Source organism: Heliangelus exortis, chromosome 1 (genome assembly GCF_036169615.1).
Source record: "Heliangelus exortis chromosome 1, bHelExo1.hap1, whole genome shotgun sequence".
NCBI lineage: Eukaryota > Metazoa > Chordata > Aves > Apodiformes > Trochilidae > Heliangelus > Heliangelus exortis.
Window position 1 is genome coordinate 116,711,360 of NC_092422.1, and position 22,550 is coordinate 116,733,909.

Sequence of the window (22,550 nt, forward strand, 5' to 3'; positions counted from 1 at the left end):
TGAATCATTTAAAACTTCCAGCAGTTTAGTTGGACAGCTGAATTCAGAAGGGTCTCAGCTAAATTTAATTCCCTCTAAAAGCACATGATCCATTTAACAAGTCAGAGATTCACTACCCACAAGCAGATCCATGCAGACAAGCCAGTAGGACAGGATGCCATAAGCTCAATGCTCCACCAGCAAAGGGCTTTCTACTGCTCCCTGCACACAGTGCTGTGCATTTGCACCCAGTACAGGCTGTTCCCACTAGCAAGGTGGACTCCTTCCAAGAGATACTCATCAGGTTAGCTCCAAACAAGAGTCCTTGCACTGTTTATCCTTCCTGTTAATTGCTGGCCTTCGTGCTGCCACAGAAATTGCACAACGAGCACGCTGACTGTTACACCTCCAACACTCCAGGCAACTCTCAGCTTGCTCTGGTCTTCCTGTGTCTCATACTACTTTCTTGTCCAACTAGACCTGTTAGCCCTATGTGGAAGGAGGTAACCTTTATGCCTGTTATGCACAGTTACAAAAGTAGAACCACTGCCTATCAGAAAACCTGTATTATCTACAACCGTGTCCTTTTTTGCCCCTTCTTGAGCGCTGTTTACTTTTCAGAAGGAAAAAAGATTAAAAATCAGAAGTGTGCATTGTACCAAGTTCTTGACTGTTTGCTCTGGGTCAAATGCTGAGCCAAATCACCTCCTGTGGCTTCCAGCAAACCAGGGAAAGAGCACTCCTATTTCATTAGCTCTCATGCTGCTGCTTTTTGCAGTTATCTAAATGATAAGTGGATTGTGCTAATAACCCTAGTGCAACCAAGGAAGTCCCGGGTCTTTCAGACAGGCAATTCTAGTACAGTTTACTGTGATGCTGCACTAGGAGAAGAACCTAACCTAGAAAGAATATAGCACTATTTTAAAAAAAATTTTAAAAAGACACAACCAAAACTTACAAAGCTTCTAATGTCATTGCCTCAACTACCAGCTCTTATCACCTTGTAGTTTTATAACTCAGAGTTACTCACTATTTAGGAAGCATGCCAACATGGCTGCACTCAGGGAAAACTGTGCCAGATAAACTTGGTGGCCTTCTGTGATGGGGTGACAGCACTGATGGATGCTGGATTGATGTGGTCTACCTGGACTTTTGCAAAGCATTTGACACTGTCCTGCATGACATCCTTGTCTCTCAGTTGGAAAGAGATGGTTTTAGTGGATGGACCACTCAGAGGAAAAGGTATTGGCTGGATGATTGCACTCAAAAAGTTGCTGTCAAAGGCCTGAAGCCCAAGTGTAGGGTGGTGATGAGTACCATTCCTCAGTGGTCATTATTAAGACAGGCACTGTTTGACATCTTTGTTGGTGACACTGGCAATGGGGTTGAGTGCACTGTCAGCAAGTTTGTCAACATCACCAAGCTGTGTGGATGTGTTCAATACACTGGAGGAAAGGACTGTCACCCAGAGGGACCCTGGACAGGCTTGAAAGATGGGCCAGTGCAAATTGCCTGAATTTCAACTGGGCCGAAAGGTCCCTCACATGGGTCAGGAAAAGGGATTGAGAACAGTCCTAAGAAGAAGGACTGGGGATGTTGGTTGATAAGGAGCTAAACATGAGCCAACAATGTGTCCCTGCAGGGTCATGATCAGAGGGCTGAAGTACCTCTCCTTTGAGGACAGGCTGAGAGACTTGAGGTTGTTCAGCCCAGAGAAAAGAAGGCTCCAAGGAGACCTTATAGCAGCATTCTAGTGCCTGAAGGGGCCTACAAGAAAGCTGGGGAGGGAGTTTTGCAAGGACATGGAGTGACAGGGTAAGAGTTAACAGTTTAAAGCTGAAAGAGGGAAGATTTATATTAGATTTCAGGAAGAAATTTTTTTCTTCCTAAATAGTAAGACACCATAAGGGGTTGCCCAGGAAAGCTGTGGCTGCCCCCTCCCTGTAAATGTTCAAGGGCAGGCTGCATAGAGCTTTGAGCAACCTGGTCTGGTGGGAGGTGTCCCTGCCCATGGTAGGGAGGTTAGAACTAGACCATCTTTATGGCCCTTTCCAACCCAACCCATTGTATGGTTCTAAGTCCAAAAAGAAAAACTGCATATTTATCCTTATTTTTTAGTAACTCTGAAGAAATCTGTGCTCATTTCAGATCTGCTCTACATCCTTTTGCTCCCTGTCAGACTTCATCTGAAAAATGCTCACACAGTTGCTCAAGCTCAGAAAGCCAAACAAGTGCAGCCATATAAGATTGTGAATTGAATCTTCCTACCATTTTCTTAGCCCATGCATTACATTCTAGAGCAGCAAACTCAATGTGCTCATTTTCAGACTTATACACTTACTACTAATTCCCATGTCTGTCAGCAACAGTTTTTTTTACATTTTCCTCTGTTACTTAACAATAAAACCTAACTTTTCCACTAAAGTGTCTTACTATCTTAACACAGGCAACATCCACTCATAACTTTAAAAAAATTACAAAAGGAAAGAAAAAAATTCCTCCTCTGTGCACTGAGGAGGTAGTGCCAGACATGTGACAGTGAACACTGTGGTTGGGAGCTCAGACAGAATTCTGCATGCCCTGTAACAACACCCAGGTCAGTTGCCCTGTCCTGTTTTATGGTCCAGGTTACTTGCAACAAATGATTTATTTGATAATCAACACGTTTGCACTGTTACAGTCAACTGGAATAAATGAGATTCCTGCTTTCAAGCCCAAAAAACTTGGTAGACCTTTATCACTTAGATATCTGATGACATTAAACTAAGATGAATGCACAAATGCTGGCAAACTCAGTCTGATAAGCAGATCCTCAGAAAAAACTTCAAATGAAGAAACAGGAACAGATGCATCTTTAAGAGACATCAAGTCAGATAGTCTGCCTTTGTCCTCATTAGATAAAATTTAGGAGAGGGAAACAAGGTGGTAAATTTACTATACTGTAGCTCTCTGAGAAAGAGTGCCTTTTGAATTTAAAAAAATAAAAAATTAAAATTAGATCCAGCTGTTCTTTTACATACGCATTGTTTTGCTTCAGTGATTCAGAGTGGATGTTTGTATTTTGACTGCTTAACTCAATAAGCAGTCTAACCACCATGGCTGGGCTTTCAAAGGAACATCATAAAAGAAGAGGTGAAATGAGCACCTTTGTTGAGCCAATTAGACCAGGCTTCAAATGTTAGAAGTACAGAATATAAATGTAGATAGTCTGGCTATTTGCATCATGACAGATAGAGGAGCCTCTATAACTCATCCCAATTCACTTTATCAGGCAGCACATAAACAAATACCCACCCTGAAGACAACTGACTGCATCCTATTTAAAATTTTTAGCATATATTTAAAAGTATGATCAACACCACACCTCATACCTCACTCTAAAGAAGCAGAACTTTCCCCTTAAAGAAAATCATATTCAATTCAGTTTTACTTCCTGCATTACATCATACAAGAGTCAAGGTTACCCAACAAAACCTCACTATCATCCTTAGTCTTGAACACCGCATGCCAAATTTCACTGCATAATGCAGACAAAAAAGGTGAAGGAATGACCCAAGTGGGGTATAAAGACAATTTTTTCTCAAAAAGGTGCAATGTAAAATACCAGAAAAGAAATTCTTTGTATTGTGTAGGCTAAAAATAATTCTATTCGTCACTCACATGTCACCTCCTCAGTTGCCACAGGGACCAGGAAGTATCCAAGTCACAGGAAAAACCAGCAGTGTTGCTAATTCTAGAATATGTCTGACAGTCTGAAGTGTTTGTGTCTCTGCACTACAGATACTTCACAACACGTTTAAAGTATCTTCCTTTTATTATTTTCCCCCATTTTGATACTACTTTTCAGAGCAGCAAAGCAGTGGGCATTGCATACAGGAAAGAATTATCAATGGCTCTTGAAGCTCTGAAAACTTCCCAGAAGCAGCATAACTGTTCTAAATGTCAGGTCAAATCAAGAAAACAAAGTGGAAATCATAAGTTAATTCCCAATACCTTAAATCTTCCTCATTTTATTTACTGAATTTGAGTCACCCCTATATAAGTAAGAAGGGAAGAGAAGGAATAAAAAAAAAAGTAGCACATTTACAAGGTTTTAAACAAAGCCAAAAAGGCTGAAGTACAAGACAGAGCTGGAGAGCAAAGCATAGCTGTCTTGGAGACACATGAACAAAAAGATCTGTCTGTTCTCTTTGTTTCAGAAAGTGTTCATTGAGCAGCAGGTGAATCTCTTCTGTCCTTCCCATGTCTCACATTTCATCAGTTATCCCTTCTTATACTTATCACAGTCGAATATTTAAACAAACCACAAATACAGAGTTCAAAAAGTACACACAGTTTGCCACCACCTGACTTAGCACCCAAGAATTTTAAAGATAAAAATCTGTGTTCACTGGCAAAAAATGAACCCAGTTTCATTTGACGTTACAGTCAGCTGTAAGAAGGAATTGTTGCAACCAGAGATAATTTAACCAAGTAAGAATGAAGTAAGATCCACAGGTACCTAATTTTGCTAGAAGTAAAAAGTGTTTACATGCGGTATCTTCCGTAGCCAGGCAATCTCAAGCTGTGGGACTTCTAAAAGAGAAGGCACAATGGTACAAGAAAAAGCCTTGAAGTAACTGCATGCACCAAACATCCAAGTAGTCTCAAAAGCACCATTTTTATTTCAACAAGCATCACCTAATCTTCTATTTATACCCTACACAAGACTTTTCTCCCTACTTGGGAAGTAAGCATATAAGGTTCCCACTGGGACACCATTTCCACTCAACATCTACTTTAATATCCCAGCTCTATGAAGCAGCAGTGTTACCTAGCTCAAAAGCACTAAACATGCCTTCTCTCTGCCCGTTCATCTTAGCTAGCACTGCCAGATGAAAAATAATAATCTATCTTAGAATTTATGTACAACCTCGCACAGCAGTGTAGCACTAAAGCCCTGAGCCTCAGAAGGACAGAATACTTTTTATATGAGAATGAGAAAAGCAAAATCTGCTCCACCAGCTTCAGAGAAGCATATCCAATGTGAAGGTATGCTCTCAGGCAAAGATACACATTTATGGCTATGGAAAGGCTACCATGGATCTTTCCATAAAACGCCATGTCCACACTTTTCACAGCTGTTTTTGAACAACCACCCTCAAAAAAGCCCAGAATGTTAAGAGTCAGCTTTCACCTCAGTTTCACCTACAAAAATATGCCATGAACAAGGCTCCCTCTAAGCTGAAGGTGTGAAGCAGAAGCTTCAATTTATAGATGTCAGTGAACAATAAAGAGGTTATCCCTACTGCATGTGTACTGTTTTTCTATGCTAGTCCTTCCCAGGCACTGAGACACAGCAACAGTGTAAATCACATGAAATAGTCTTTTAAAAACAGTCCTTAACATGCCAGGATCAAGAATTCTACAGCACCTTCAACTATACCCACACAGCTATAGTATGCTGTCGGTACATGGCAGAGTTACAGCTGTGTTTTAAACCACACATTTCCACACCTTACCGTGTTTGGAATTATTTTAAACTTTAATCTTTACTTTGAATGTCATAATTTCAGAATAGCATGCCTACAATGTTATTCCTTAACCCCTGTATCTCAAAGAGTCTTCTGCTTATTTTAGGAATTTATATTCATATGTAGTTCATGGAATATGAATGTGTGTGAGTGTGTGTGTATGTATATATACACACACACACGTACATATTTAGGTTAGACATCAGGAAGAAATTCTTTCCTCTGAGGGTGGTGAGACACTGGCACAGTTTGCCCGAGGAAGTTGTGGCTGCCCCATTCCTGGCAGTGTTCAAGGGCAGGTTGGATGGGGCTTTGAGCAACCTGGTCTGGTGGGAGGTGTCCCTGCTCATGCAGGGGGATTGAATCTAGATAATCGTTAAGGTCCCTTCCAACCCAAACCATACTATGATTCTATATTTCAAGAATATCACGCATATAAACTCATTTCCTTCGGTAGACAAAAGAGAAAACAGGAAATAAACCTAATCATCATTACAACAGCTATATGAATTATCCAAAGCAGTGGAAGCAAAACACTTACTATAAATTTAATAGATCTTAAGGCTCTTTATGTTGGTCAGTAGATACACACAGACAGATGGGTTTAATTTTAGTCTCAAATTTTGCACTATAAGTAGATGAGAAGAAACCTGACCACAAATGGATACTTTGCTTTAAAACACTATCTTTGGTCCTAATCTAGGGTGTAACACAGAAAAACTCATGGAAATAGAAAAGCTCAAAATCCAAAATAAATGTACCACTTGAACTGCAGCATTTACCTACACAAACACCTCATGGTAGCATCCATGAAGCAAGGGGAAAAAAGGCCTTCAAAGGCTCTTTTAACTCCTGCCTTTTCAGACAACACATTCAAGTATTTCCCCAGTCACTTGGGGCCACACGTACATTTCTACATGCACAGGCAACCACATTTGCAGATGCAGAGCCCTTCCTCCTCTTCCTCAGGTCAACTTCTGCTGCATGACACTGCATTCCCACAGCAACAATTTTCAGTCCAGCTCCCCAGCTAAAAACCAAACCCAAAACCAATGCACTTTATACAAAACTTGAATTCACCTTCACGAGCCAAACTGAAGATTGATTTTGCATTAACACCTATTATGCATTCAATAGATCTGTCAGATTAGAAAACATCTGTAGAAACAGTCGTAATCACAAATATTATATGTAATAAGCTATTATGTATAGTAATTTCTATATACCTTTATATATAATTTATATACTTTAACAGTACCATGTGAAGAAGACAGTCTTGGCCCTCTTCAGTCCCTTCACACAAATATGATCAGGAAGATTTCAAGCAGACAGAACAAACAGTACACTGCTGAATTCAAAGAGTGCCAAAAGCAAGGGTACAAACAGATCTTTGGTTCACCAGCAAAACTCACTGTTTGGGGAAAGTGGGAGATGGAATGAAATGCAAGTTTGTGAGTGAGAATTCAGATATCTAGCCAGCCTCTTTGATGTGCACTGCACTGCAATTACAGCCAAATGACAGAACTGACTCTGAAGCTAGCTTCCAGGTGACAGACAGATCAAGAACCACTGTAAGAAATACAAAGTATTGTATTTCTCTGACAATCTGGCTAAGCTAAGATGGGCCAGAGCTACAAATTTGGCCTGTGTACAAAGAGTTAAAGCACAGACTTGAAGAAACTCTCTGGTTTCTGTGTTCAGCCAAGCACAGCTCTCCAGCTCTTTAGAAGATGGAAAAATATCCTTACCACTTGCCCAGGCATCTCCTATTCTGCAAATTTGGTAGTCCCAGCCTTTCAGAGGGACTGCATTCCATCAGATGGCAATAGGTAGGACTAGAGGGATAGTTTGAAAAGGCTCTGACTCACACTCAGTTATCTTCCTTCTGCTAGTTTTAGAGAAGTTTGTAGTAATTGTTAATGTCCTTGGAAAATAACACTGTTCTCTGCATTCTGTTTCATCAGAAACAATGGTGTCAGCAGAAATGATGGTGTCTTAGATTAGTGCAGTGATTTTTTGGAAAAGGAGGGATGCCACAGTGGTGGCTCCTGTGAAGAGGGGCTGGAAGCTCCCCCAGTTCCAATGTTGGCCCCACCTCTGCCCAAGACCAAGCAGATAGGGGAAACTGGATGTGCCTCTGCAAGCAATATTCAAGAAAGGGGAAAGAAAACTGCAGAAATATATACATACTTAAAAAAGACCTGCAGAGCAGAGGACAGGAAGAAGTGGAAGAAGTGAGAGAGCAATGCCAGAGAAAAGACACCAAGGTCAGTAAAGAAAGAGGGGGAAAGGTGCATGAGCAGAGATCTTCCCTTCAGCCCGTGGTGAGATGGCAGCTGTGCCCCTGCAGCCCAGAAGCACGATGGAGAAGTCCTTGAAGGACCACAGTGGAGTAAATGTGGATTTGTAGCCCCTGAAGCCCATTTGAAACCATCCTGTCCCAGGTGGGCAGGCGTGGAGCCACAGCCTGTGCAGGATCATGGAGAGGGGCAGATGTGGATCCACAGCTGTGGGGAACCCTGTGCCAGATGAGGTGACTGTTCCCAAAGCAGACTGTGACTGCGTGTGCAGCCCAGGCTGGAGCAGTCTGTGCCTGAGGGACTGCACCTGTGGGAGGGACTCATGTTGGAGGGGCTTGTGAAGGACTCTCTCCCACTACACAGACCTGACATCAGAGGGCAAGAAGGCTATGAGGAGCAAGCTCCCTGAGGAGAAAGGAGGGGCAGAAACAACATGTAGTGAACTGACCCTAAACCCTCACTGCCTGTCCACTGTCCTGTTGAGGGGGAGGCAGGAGTGAAGCCATTTGGTCCTGGGAAGAAGGAAGAGGTGGGAGTATGGAAAGTATTGAGAACTGGACATATTTTCTCTTTCTCCTTGAAGAGTTACTTAGTTGGGTTTTTTTTATTCTTCCCAAGTTGAACCTGTCTGGTTTTTGTCCATTACTGTAGTTATGGAATGCAAACCTTCCTGTCCTTGTCTTAGTTAATGAGCCTTTAGGGGGGATTTTCTCTTCCCTGTCCCAGAGTGGGGGTGGGAGGTGAGTTATCAGAGGCCTGGGTGATACTGGCTGGGCCTGACCCGTGACGGGTGGCTTCTCTTCAACTCTTCTTTCCACATTCTCATAGCAAAGCTGCAGTACATAGGAACAGGAGCCTAGGAAACAGATTTGCTAAAACATTAAAAGACAAGACACTTCTTGCATCCTGTCTGAAACTGACAAAAGGAGACCAAATCTGCACTGAACAGCAATATCTTTCCCCTTTAAAGCTTTCTGGCTCGGTTCCCTAACACATTTCAAGAGGCCAGGTGATAAATCAGCATTTTTTTGTCAGTCTACAGCCATGACTGACCACTACATGACATGACAGCCCAAGCTTACAGACTGCAGAAAAGACTTGCTTTAACTCTTATTTCTATCAAATTATCAGGTATATCCCCCCTCAAAAGAAATCACCTGCACTAACAGTGACCTTAGTAGACTGAAGCCCCCTGAAAATGAAACCTTTTTTCCATGTAACTCTACTATCAGCTGTAATTTGAACAGCCAAGGGTAACCGAGAGCCAAGAAATAAAGCAGGGAGGGTTGGCCAAGAGTGGAACTAATCAAACCCAATTTAGAGTTGGACTCTCACAGTGATCTGTTAACCACTGAGATTGAGAGCAAAAGATGTATCTCTCATTAGTCAACAGGTTCACAGTTTTTGTAAATGCATGTTTACAGAATGACACCTTCAACCACAAGCAGAGACACACAACTTACTAAAAATCTGGGTCAGCTTTAGATTGTCAAACGCTTTCAAAAGAAAAGTCTCTTGAAAAGTTGAGAACTTAAGAACCTAAACACCCAGCAATTTTTAAAACAGTAACTCTTCCTTGTATTACATTTTTCATGTGAGCTGCAACAACCAGAGTTTCTGTAATAAAAGCAAAAAGTGGATACAGACTACTTTTAAAAGTACCTTTATATACTTAGCAGCTTGATACACTTCAGGTAGAAACTACAAGAAACCTTTGCTCTTTTAGAAGCATTTCTAACAGCTCACTAAAGTACACCAGAACCTCAACATAGACTTATTTTTCCATTCTGCTGCTTTATTAGGTTTTAGGGCTCAGATTAACACTGAGATTTTACAACAAACAAACCCAACAACATTGAACAAACCATCATAATATATATTCTTCTCATAGCTAAAAGCAGGAAGGAGCAATGCCTGCTATTCAGTGGCCTATACTTCATATTTATGTTTATGGACCATCAGGACCATTGACATTTCTCTCACACTCCAGATCTGCCTATTTGAATAATTCAGGCAACCAAGCACACACAGCTGCAGTGCTAAAAACCTAGGCAAACCCTGAATTATTCCACAGGATGAGGGCATGAATGGCTCTCGTTACCGGTTTTGGCTCTCTCCTGCTGCACACTTGAGGTCTCTTTGGGACATCACATTCCTTGTTAATGGCTAACAAAGATTGCCTGGAAAGGTGCAAGAGTATTAAGAACTCTTCATCATTTAGATGGCAGCAGCCTAGCACTAAAGCAGAAATACTAAGTACTGCAATTTGGCTGTAAAGAACTTAAGTATTTATTCTCAGTCAGCTGAGAAATATTTCTAGCAATTCACACATTCGATCCAACAGAATTTCTTAAGAATGGACATGGACTGAAAACAAAGAAACAAAAAACAAACAAAACAACCAAGAACTAGACTAAGAACTTCCCACTTGTGCTAACATATCTGCTTGGCTATTACTTCTTTTTGCAGAATCAGACATCAATATGACAAATGAAAGTTAGGACACAGTCTCAAGGTAATTTTGCCATCTGATTGGACTTTGGCCGCTAAAGCTTGTGCATAGCTGTCTGACACTTTTTAAAAAAAGTTTAATAAAGAGAGATTTAACTGAAAAAAACCAAAACCCAAACAAAAACAAAGTACAACCCTTCATAGTGATGAGACATATTCAATGGTTCCACAGGTGAGTAATAACCACCATGTAGTTTGTGAACTCACCCAAGTATCATGTAATTGTCCAAAATGATATTACATTAAGTTCTTTATGCTTAATATGAAGATCTAAATGAAGGCAGAATTGTAAACCAAAATTAAACATAAATCGATTTTATTTTACTTATTCCCCCTCAGCCATTTGTCTCTCTCCTTTATGTATGGATATTGTCGCTCTAGGTTACACTGGAATGTAAATATTCTTAATTTTAAAAATCAGAGCACTTCGGAGATCTTGCTTAAAACACAGCCATGAAGGAACTACATTGCCAAGCTTAAGAACCACTCCTCTGCAACAAGGAAGCAGAAAGAAGTGGGAGCAATGGGAACTATCATTATTTTACAGTTCCTGTGATTAGTCAACTCTTTTGCTTAAAATCTCGTGATTCTACACTCACTTTGTTGTGGCATAGACCAATGCTGCTTTCACTGCAGTAGTGGCTCTCAAGAAACTTGTCATAGTAACAGAAAAGGAAAGATGAAAAAAAGACAACCCCCTCTGCTAATTCTAGCTTTCAAGCTAAATTTAAACCTGGATAAAAGTATCTTAACTTCCTGACAGAGATCTAAAAATTGGCAGCTATGGTGCATTTTCCACACCTTCACAATAAACTCCACATTCACAAAACACAGGAGGAGCCTAGAAGTTACACTCTCTCAGGACTTCCTAAAGGTTCTGAATCATGCCCTTTAAGTTTTAAAACTTCCTGCTAGCTTTTCTAAAAGCTTTTTTTGTGTGTGTTTGTAAGACCTAAATCACAACAGAGGAATTATGCTGTATGTACCAAGATAAATCCATCAGGATATAGAGATAACGAGGCACCAGGCTCAAAGCATACATCCTGAAAATCTTGCTGATGATCTATATACTTCAGGAAGCAACTTCCATCCATTACTTTACTCTACTTGCTTCTCCACCAGTGGGACTAGTACAGACTGGTGTTTCTGAAGTGCTTTCTCTCCTCCCTCTGAAACTGATGAAGTTTATTTAAATTAAAGAAGCTACTGACTCCTTTGGCTGCCTCTGACAGGTTCTCCTCATCACTTTCAAAGCAGGGGAATACATTAATGAGAGCAAAGAAGCAGATTTCTTAAGGAGCTCCACTCACCAGTGCCTGGATGGGGACTCGGGCAGCCATGCAGGGGTGGCAACCGCCCAGCTGAGCTCTAAACGATAGCCCCATAGCTCAGCTCTCTGAACAGAAGGGTTCATGTGCTCCTACACTGTGCTCACACTGCAGAGCCAACACACGTTCCAAGTTCCCTGTTTAACTGCTGAGGTATCTGGTCCAGCACTTACAAACTAGATCAGACACTCCCAAAGAGTAGCATACCCCGAAGTAACAGTATGCTATTCTTGATATTATATCAAGATATATATACATGCCTCTAGTTTCCAAATTCATCCAGGCAAAGGCTTTCATCCAGCCTGCAGGAATTTACACCCCCTGCCAACTGAACATACGCTTCCAGATCAGAATGTGAAAAGAGAGAGGACTAAACTTATGAATGATGGGAAAAACTGGGGAGCTGAGACAAAAGGTAGATGATATTGTACAGCTGGGATACAACTTTGGAGTAAAAAATATGAAAAAAATGCATGACAGGGTACTACTCCAGATGTGACTCAAGTAAATTTTGACGTTAAAATATTTTTTTTAAATTAATGCTTTCTCTCTGTAGATCTATGTATGAACTTACCATTAATTCCATGTAGTTTAGGGGTACTAAAGACTTCAGGTACCAGGTATTTTCAGCCTCTCTCATTATATGAGGAAAATCATAGAATCATTTAGGTTGGAAAGGATCCTAAAGACCATCAAGTCCAACCATAAACCACTGCCAAGTCCACACAACACCGTGTCCTAAGCACCACACCTAATCTTCTTCCAAAAGCCTCCAGGGATGGTGGCTCAACAACTTCCCTGGGCAGTCTGTTCAAGCGCCTGACAACCCTTTCAGTGAAGAAATTTTTCCTAATATCCAATCTAAACCTCCTCTGATCAAACTTAAGGCCATTTTCTCTTGTTCTGTCACTTGGGAGAAGAGACTGGTACCCACCTTGCTACAACCTCCTTTCAGGTAGCTGTAGAGAACATTAGTTCAGAGTCCAAACTGGAAACATGATACTCAGCCTTTTAGCTTTTTGTTGGATTTTTCTCCTTAAATAAAAAGAGACCTAATATTCAAAAGATGCCATAATCACTTAAAGAAACACTCCAAAATAAAGAGATTCATAGCCAGATAACAGAATGCCCTTGAATCAACTACTGAAAGAAAACCAATCAAACCCTTACATTTTATTCTAGATTGCCAGTACAGACTTATTAAAAGAAAATTAAGATGTCACAAACTATTAGTATCTGATGGACAAGGACCAAAATGCTTGGCCAGATTTTCATTTTGGCACGCTACAAAACCTCTAAGTCATGAGACTAAAGAAATCAAAGAGTTTGGTCCAAAGCACTAGCTGACATCCATCAAGCATGACACAGTAAAGGAAATGTCCTGGCTTTCCCCCTGAAACTGCGCAATAGGAAGAAATCAGAAAGCTCTTTTAGGCATGACTAGGTTTAGCACTTCTGTTAGTTCTCTGCCTCTTCCATTCTTCTAAAATAATCTACTCTTAAATCATGTTGCATGCTTCCCTAGTACTAAGGGCCTTCAACACATAATGCAATCCAGAAATAACTCAAATGTAAGAACCAATCTAAGAACTTCACACACCTTTCTTAATTAGAAATTGGACTATTACATTCCTTTAAACATATCTGTCCTTTTTCATCCTTCCTATAATATATCTGTGATATGCTGATGCCTGTGGTGATGACACAGTATCAATTTCAAGACACAAGGAAAAGGTAACAGTTCCTTAAAAACTCAGCAGAATGATTCTGCTACCAAAACAGGACAAAAATTGCAATTATTACTGGTGAAGCTAGCTGAGCATCAAGTCTTAGAAAAATGAGAAAACTAGGGAGATGATAAAAATGTCACCCTTGAGTTTTCCCCTTTAGAAATCTCCAATTTCTAAAACTAAATACACGTTTAAAGAAAAAAAAAAAAAATCAAACTGCAGATTTTCCTTAGATATGCTTCACCTTCTCCTTCCTGTTTTTTTAAGCTCAGAAGTTTTTTATTTAGACTATGCCAATAAGTTTATCTGTGGCCCATTCTCTGTGTATTGTCCTTATGCATCTGTAGTTGTGAAAACTGTGGCCTTCAGATGCTAAAGCCCACAGTACTAATTTCAGATGCTAAAACCAATACTTTTTCTGTCATTCAGTGCTTACACAAATTTAGCTATAGACCACTTGACTCTAAGGGAAAGCAGTAAAGCACACGAAGTACCAAGAAAAGGACTACCAGTGGTGATGGGGTTTCTGATGGTTAAGCATTACCAAATAAAAAATACAGCATTTTGTTTGGCTACTTGTTTAGAATGAAGAATCACTATTCTATTAAAACCACCAGAAGAGATCACATTTATAAATCAGATGTGAAAGGGAAATAATTCACTGCCCTGGGCTCAGTATTTGTTATTTTCTCAGTTGGCCTGAGTTTTCTCTGGGGCCAAATTACTGAAAAACACCCTTCTAGTTTACAGGTTCAGCAACCAAGAATAAAGCCCAAAGGCTCCTGTTCCATTCAGCAGCTTAATTACTAATTACTGGATAAGAGTCTATCCAACAAAAAAATAAGGGTAAGACAAGCTTTTCCCTTGTTTCTCCAGTTCTTGTCTGAAAAATCTAGTCTGTGATGTGGAAACACCACTACAAAATCAAATCAGGATTTTTGACTTCCTGTTTTGCACTAATTGAAACAAGAGTGACTCACCAATTTTCAAGTTCAACTATATCCCTTTATCATACCATCTGTTTCATCTTTAGTCTTGGAAACTTTTGTGCATTTATGTGCTCCAATGAAAACATTCAAAAAATGGAACAAAATAAAACATTGCCAAAGACATGGAAAAGTGAGATAACATTCATGAAAAATATTATGAACTTGTGCATAGGCTCACCTTAAATCTTTTATCCTGCAGGACTTTCTTAATGGCCACAAGCTCTCCTGAATCGCAGAGTTTGGCTTGATACACAACACCAAAAGATCCATTTCCAATCACCTTGGTGTCTGTGTAGCTTACTTCTTGTGGTCGGTCCGGACCTTGTCCAGGAGTTGCCACTACTGTAGTCACTTTGCTGCCATCTTTGTCTCCTGGGAAGGAACAGAGACACAAACAATCAAAATAAATGCAGTAATTAGATGACCAACAAGACTGCAACTGCAGAGGGTAAAGCAAAGATTTAAATCAGCATTTATATTTCAATCCTAAGGTGAAAAATAAAAAATACGGACAAATGCAAAGAAAACGAAGTGTATTTTTTTAATGAAATATATTAAGTGGGAACAGTTTTTAATTTAGATCATTGCTACCAAACATTCCATTTCCAGAAGCGAATAGCTCAGCAATACAAATGTGATGCATGACCAAGACAAGTACTTATTTCCACATCTGATTAAGTGCATTAAACATAGTGTTGTTTGTATTACCAAAATGAAGGATTTCCCCATATTTTCCTATAACTGAAAAAACCCAACTGTGAGTATAGTCTGCAGAGCAGCACTCTGTCCTTTACTGGCATATATCTGGCCACAAACGTCAGAAGCCCTAGCAAAGCTAGTGCTGCCAACCTATCTACATGTAAAGCTTCAGTCTGCATTCATTAGAAACCCAAATCTTCGTCCAAGCTGTGTACACCCAAAGTGAAAGGTAAGCTGCACTGTACAGCACAGTCCTGCTTCTCCCTTCCTTCTTCCATGCCTGGACTTCCTTGCAAAGAAAGGTGGTACTCACTGAGGCAGGAGGAAGAAGGGAAAGGAGGATGATGGCAGCATGTACTTTGCTTACAACTTGACATGAACCAGAATGCAGTCAGTGACATGCACTCAGGATGCAAGACTGTGGTGAATGTTGCACAGGTGAATGTGCTTTGGTGCAGAGGTAGGAGCTGTGGGTTTCAGCAGTCCACAGCCAACCTCATGTACCCTCACAGTAAAGAAGCCACTTTCCATCAAAAGACAAAGCCTCTGTTACCTACTGTTAGCATTGCTGCTTTCACCAACTGCCCTTCCCCTTCAAAGTCTGGTTTTGTTTGTAACAGGACCGAAGTTCTAGGGATATTGCAAAGCATTTATTGTCCCTTCAATTGCAATGGCTCAGGCTACAGACTTAAATAAGGCTGCAAGAAAAAAAAAATATAAAAACCCTACTGTTCCAGAGCAATCACTCTTCAAATCTGGAGAAACTGCACTCAAGAAATGCCAATCACATCTGCATATTAAGATAGGTTTCCTTCTACAGGTTCCCCAGAGAGTGTCTTCCAGTCCTTCACTATTCATGCATTTAGGAAGATTTTGATAACAGGTATCTCAGATCACCTTCAGTGCATTTTAAGCAAATTCCTCCTTGTTCTGCTCCCAGAAGGCGTGGAAAATTGCAAACCTCTTTTTCCCCACACTAGTTCCAGCAAAGGGATGTTGCAAAGGAGTTCCCATGATGAAATTATTTCTCTTTGGACAACTTCTCCCCTCACTAGTAAAAATCTCTCAGGTACAGCACCCAAAACGAGACCCTGCAGAGAAAGCTCACCTCAGCCCTACCCAGCGAGCTGGTGACTTCTTGTGTCCAACTTACGACACACTTGTTTGTACAGCCCAGTACAATGTTTGCAGCTTGTGTAATGCTGCAACCTAGCTGAATCATGGTCAGTTTGTGTAAGAAACTCTTCTGCAGAGCTACTGCCTGTCCAATCCCTTGACCACTTTCTACTTACACACCTGATTACTCCTATCAAAGCTTAATATACTGCATTTGTCCTGACTGAACCTCGTCCAAGGTCACATAATGCTCTTTTGCCAGCTTGTCACATCCTTCAAGCACAGAGTCAGCACCAGAAGGAGATCTATGTCACAATGCTATGTGAAGTACATTTAACAGATTTCTGAGAAACAGTGAATCCTCTGAGACTGCTTAAATACTCTGCAAAAACCAATTAAATCTCTCATCCTAATTTGCCTTGAACCTTTTGTTATGTTCAAGAAAAATAATCAAATAATTTTCTATGCCTCTCAGGGTATTTCTAGTAGTCTATTGTTCTCCTGGGCTTCTCTTCTGTACCTGTAAGATTCAGAAGAAAAGAAGGTTGGCCTGGCATGATCTGCTCCTGAAAACTGCACGTTAGCTGTTACTCATCTCTTACACTACCATTTAGGTCCTTATAAATTGTTTGGGTTTGTGCATTCAACTGCTCCATTAAACAAATGAACAAATTAAAAATAAATAAAGCACATTACTGTGAGATGTAGATTTAAACACTTAAAAACACAAAAAAAGAGTAACAACCAAAGAAAAATGGAAAGAGAGACTAATGTCTGTACAAAGTGAGAGAGGGGGATTAAAGTGGAAGCACAATAGAGCTGCATGAAAAATTCACCATTACTGGAAGAAAAAAATGGAAAGAAGACAGCAAAAGAACAGTTACACTCTGATAGGAGCCCTGCATTTTATTTGCTCAAATATTAGAATTCTAACTCAGCACACATAAATAGGTGACATCTGCTTTACTGCAACAATCCTCATCATTTAAAATATAGCCCCTTCCCTGTGTTTTGGAGGACTTTTTGCCCTTGGTCACAAAGCCAGAGTATTATTAATTACTGTTAATGAAGTTCACTCCCCACTTTCCCAAAATTCAACGCTACTGAAGGCTTGGAGGTAAAAGAACTGGCAATACTGGTTGAGATATGAAGTACTCGCAATCCAAGAGATCTGCTCTAAGGACACTGTTCAGAGCTGCAATTCACTCGGGGCTCTCCTCGACCACACAAGCAAACCCTGAGTTTCAGACCATACCTGGGTGGTTTTCCCTAGTGTGGAGCTGCAGTGACCTGGGAAACTTCTCCAGAGCTCAGAGGAGAAGCCAGTCAGCTTTACACACTTCCCCTCCTTAAGTCCATGGGAAAACAGCTCCTAATTAGTTGAAATCTTTAAGGCTCAAAAGCCTAAACATTGACACTTTAATAATCTACATAAAGAATTAATTTATTTCTTTATCAGAATGTTACAGAGCATTAAGCTTCACACGTTTTTCTTGGTTCCCTTCTTTCAATAAACAGAGGCTCTTGCTAGTCCATCCACATAAGACAACATAAGGACTATAAACTTTCAAAATATAAGCCTATTAAGAGTTTCAATTGGTTTCCATTGCAGAACAGATGAACTTGAGGGGCTGGAGGGGTAAAATTCACCTTGCATCTTTGGCAGCTTGGATCTCTTAAAACATCTCACTGCTTTTTAAAGTATACCAGCAATATAGATACAGCAGCATCCAGGAGGCCCAAGCCTGTTTTTACCACTTGGTGCATTACACAAATGTGTGTGGAGTTCAGAAGACCATACACAGTTCAGAATGGTTATTCCAGTTGGTTTTGTCTGGAGAGCAAGAGTTGACTTTCCAGCCAAACAGCATGTAAGTAAGTTCACTAAACAGTACTGGAAAATACAGATTTTAGCCTCAGCTTGACAAAGATAGCAGAGACAAATTGTTCTTTTCCAGCAGCCTGCACTACCCCCAAATTAAGACTCCTAACAGCAAACACCAATAAGCATTATACCACAGCAAGTCTTAAGAAGCCTAGACAGTTCTCATCTCATGCCTTTCACCTCTTACTGTTTCAGACTGTCAGACTTAGTAGCCTCAGTGGATAAACAGGGTACTGTGTCAAACACAGGACTCTCAGTACCTTCAACTGTAGGTCTACAACAGAAAATATTTAATTGAAAAACTAAGGAAGGAAGGACCAAACAAAATACTAGGCAGTTCTTACAGCACATCTCTCACCTGAAGAGTCCAAAACAAGCTGCTTTCTGGTGTCAGTGATATGACCCAGCTTTACTGTAACAAATAACCAGATTCATGCAACTGTATAGCCATCATCTAGACAAACCACCTCTTTAAAAACGTCCAGGACAAAAGCACAAGTAAACCTAAGTAGATGTCATTCTGTACCACACTCATATTTGCACTTGGTACATTCCATGCAAGTTTCCATGTTTAATATTCATTATGTGGTATTTGGAGGTGTCTTCTGAAGAGTTTGTTCCAGAAGCCTGAAAACAAAATCTAGATGTTTTAATTCCCAAATGCTCTGATCTTTCCAGCTCACTTTCTACCCTTACCACATTACGACCATGAGATAAATCGCACCCATTAGGCAAAGACAGTGGTCTGAAAGCAGAGAATACTCATCAGTTTGTGGGAAGAAAATAATGTACTCCGCTTACAAGATTACAGTTTACTAGAGCATCAGTGCAAACTCTGACTCTACTTTCCAGTATGTTGGTATAACTTTAGAATGGCTCATGTCATCATTTTACCTAATGTAAATGGCCATTTACCCCTTCAAGCTGAGCATTAACTTAATTTTTTGCACTCAAAAAATAGTTGAATATATATTAATATATAATAGCTAAATAAATATATCCCGTGTTTTGCTTATACAACCACCAATTAAACCAAAATTAATATGGATCAGTATTATTTTAATGAAAAATTCATATGGTTTGGGAACAAGAGGCATGCATCTTAAAAAAAAATATATGGTGGTAGACGTTTATGCAGGTAAGACAAGAGATCCTGATACTAGACAATCATATCACCACAAATAGCCCACCAGATGCAGATTCCTACCACTAGCTCAAAGCTGACTATTCCACGAGTGTACTGCACATGCACATTTTGCCAGTGCCTAGAAGTAGCTGTCAGTCAGTAAAATTAATTTCAGCCCTCAGAGACCATGAAAGCCATCCTTCACTATTGATCAGAACTCCCCCCATGCCTTCTAAAGAATGGGCCTGGAGGAAGTCCAAAATTATGTCTGCCCTACATCTCCTTCCCCCCCTCCTTTCAGCTGTTTAGCTTCTGGTTGAGCAGAACAAATGCACATTAAGGCACACAGTCAGAGATCTTTGAGTCTTTGTTCTTTTAACCATGTATACACCCTCTTCCCTCCTCTTTTAAACATTTTGAAGTTGAAGAAACAATGAATTAGTAGGATGTTTAAAGCTGCTTTCTTCCTACTTCAAACACAACCTCAATTCCTTGTGTAGCCTTTTTCTCTTTACTTTTAAATTTACCTATCTCATCTTCCTTCCCTCCTCTAGTTGCTAGAATCCTTGCAGCCATGCAGCACAGGTGCTCCTCCCATCAGGTGTTCCTTAGGTTGATTCCAAGTCCTAAAACCACCCCAAAGATCTACAACGCTCTCTCCACAACGTATGATGTCATAGACTCTTAGAACAGCTTGGGTCGAAAGGGACCTTCCAAGGTCATCCAGTCTAACCCCCCTGCCATGAGCAAGGACATGAGGCTGCTCTTGTAGTTGTCTGCCTCCATTAAACTCAGTATCTTCATTGATCTGTTTTAACTCTCAGTGCCACCTCCCTATTAAGACTCAGTATTAATTCAATATTGACTACTTCTCCCTGGTCTAAGGCTTCCCCACACTCTTTCATCTTAATTGGGTCAATATTCACACTTCTGCAGAAACCCTGCACTGCTGGTTCTAGCCCCTGCCAATCTGAACAGGTTACAACCAGCAGGTGACACAACTATCTATAGAAAAATGAGTGACCAAAAGGGGATGGAACTCTATGAGAACTGCATTGGCTTTTTTTACTTAATAACTGAGATAACTTATGATTTTTATTGAGACATTTCATACAGTGTTCAAATCTTTTGACTTTCTCACTGTTCATGTCATGCAAAGGAAGAAGGAAGTTACCAAGTTCTCCGTGAGTCTTCAGCACGAACAACATTTGCTTAAGGTAATATGCTGTCAGCAGTAGAAACCATAGTGCTAGATTACATTTTTCTAATTTTTTTCCCTATGTTTCTAAAAGGTTAATTTCATAAAAAGCTAATAATTATGAGCCAGTAGAGAAGGTACAGAAATTGTATTTATGAACTGTTTTACTAGACATAATCCTTTCTTCATCAGTGAACTGCATGAATGTAAGACAGTAGAAGACAGAAATTCAAGAACATTCAAGGACCAAGTCACAAAAACTCAAGGAATTGAAGAAAGGAGTCTGACAAAATACTTTGTGTTTTTGTTTTTAAATTTACCCAAAACAAGTACTTGAAATTTCAGAAACACCTCAGGTCAAACATTTGAAAAAAACAAAACTAAGTCTCCCAATCATCACCCACAGAAGGCAGAATAAATCTATACACACAGACACACACACACACACACACACACTTATTTTAGCACAGGAAATGTCATCTGACTTCTTGACTGTAACTGAATACTGCAATAAAAGAGTAGCCATCAGACATTACTTAAGATCAGAAGAATCTCATGGTTTGTATCCAAGAATTTTGGAAAACCTAACTAAGAAGCCTGAGAAGTGATGCTGATTTTTGAAAGGAATCAGAACACTTGAACTTCAGAGGAAGATACGATAATCCACATGATCTTGCAAGTTTGAGAAAAATTCCAGATTAAGTACCATACCCAACTACTTTGATAACGAATAAAGAAGGAATAAGGCAGTTTATAGTGTCCAGATTGTTTGACTCCATATTCTTAAAGAGATTAGAGCCTGATTTGGAAGGGGTGGGGGACGCATCAAAGCAAAAGCACTAACTTCTAGAGGGCTTCTGACTAGCTATCACACACTAAATTAATGAACAAACGTGCACAACCCAAAGTAGTACGATTTTTCATCAGATTTGATACACTAGCCCTAAGTTTCAACCTAACTATGGTCTAATAAAATACAGTAGGAAGCTCTACTGGCATTATTTTTTGGCCTCACACTATTTTTGTCAACAACCAGAAGGAATAGCTACAAAGTTTTCAGAAACAAGATTTATTTAGAGAGTTATGCATGGGGTGGAGATCAGTGAAGCAGCAGCTGGCCTCCCTATGTAGCCCAGGCACAAAATGGCCAGGGGGACCCAGGAGCCAAGGTTTGGCCATGAAGCCAAACCAAGTAAACCCACCCAAAGGGTGAAGTCATCAACTCTGACATGTGTGTCATCCTGGCACAGACAGAAGTGCCCAAGCACAGCATTGCTACTGAGACCTAAAACAATCCTTAGATGTATAAGCAGAGATGTATAAGAGAACATCAGCCAGGAAACAAGCAAACAAGAAAGTTATCTTTTCTACTTAGTATCCACACAACAGTTACTGGAACAGAGTGCCCACCATAGCTAAAATTCAGGAATGATGATTCAAAACATTAGAAATTCAGAAAGAAGCCACAGACATTTCAAATGAGAGGTCAGGAACTCAAACACTTTTAAGTCAAAGAGAGGAAGCTGGATGATGATATCTAAGAGCTACCAGTTAAAGCACAAGCCCTGATCTGCAGGTGGAAAATATATTGCACACAGTGATTAGACACAGAAAATCCAGAAGTCTGGGACAGGACTGTGTGTGGACAAAATTAATACAGAAATAATTTTTTCTAAGAAACTTTGAAAGTTGAAGTTATTTTTGCAACACAGATTCTTATTCTTTGATCAGAATCTTTTCTAAAGTACACAATATAGCTGAACCACAACTGCTAGGCTAGTAAACCTGCATAGGATGAACATAATGACTCTCTGGATCAGGAAGCTTCAATACCTACATAAACCATTTTTTTTTCCTTATCAGCAAGGATGTCATTACTTAACACCAAATATGCTGCTTTCCACAACAGTCAAAACATGCATTCAGTGTAAATAAAAACACAGAAAACTGGTAAGTGATGAAAAGGTGAAGCAGGCACTCTTTGGCTTTATTGTTAATGATCAAATGATAGTCATGGTTACATATGCATCAGTTCACTTCTGTTAAGTTCAATACAGTGACAAATAAGCAGGACAAATTTCAGCAACAACTGTCAAGCTAAGGACCAGTAAGTAATGCTTTTTAGATATCAATAAATTTCAAAACCTTCCAGAGGCAAAACCTGTAACCCAAAAAA

At 40.0% G+C, this 22,550-nt stretch overlaps 1 protein-coding gene across 3 annotated transcripts in view; it reads right to left on the reverse strand.

Moving 5' to 3' along the window:
• Positions 1–22,550, reverse strand: part of GSK3B (glycogen synthase kinase 3 beta) — a 146,019-nt gene that overhangs the window by 75,716 nt on the left and 47,753 nt on the right. For 2 of the 3 annotated variants that reach the window (XM_071760541.1, XM_071760533.1), the window contains exon 2: positions 14,529–14,722. In XM_071760541.1, coding sequence (XP_071616642.1) covers positions 14,529–14,722 — 194 coding nt within the window. Of the gene's footprint in view, positions 1–14,528; positions 14,723–19,703; positions 19,813–22,550 lie in introns of those variants that run through there. The other variant, XM_071760545.1, reaches the window with a different exon arrangement.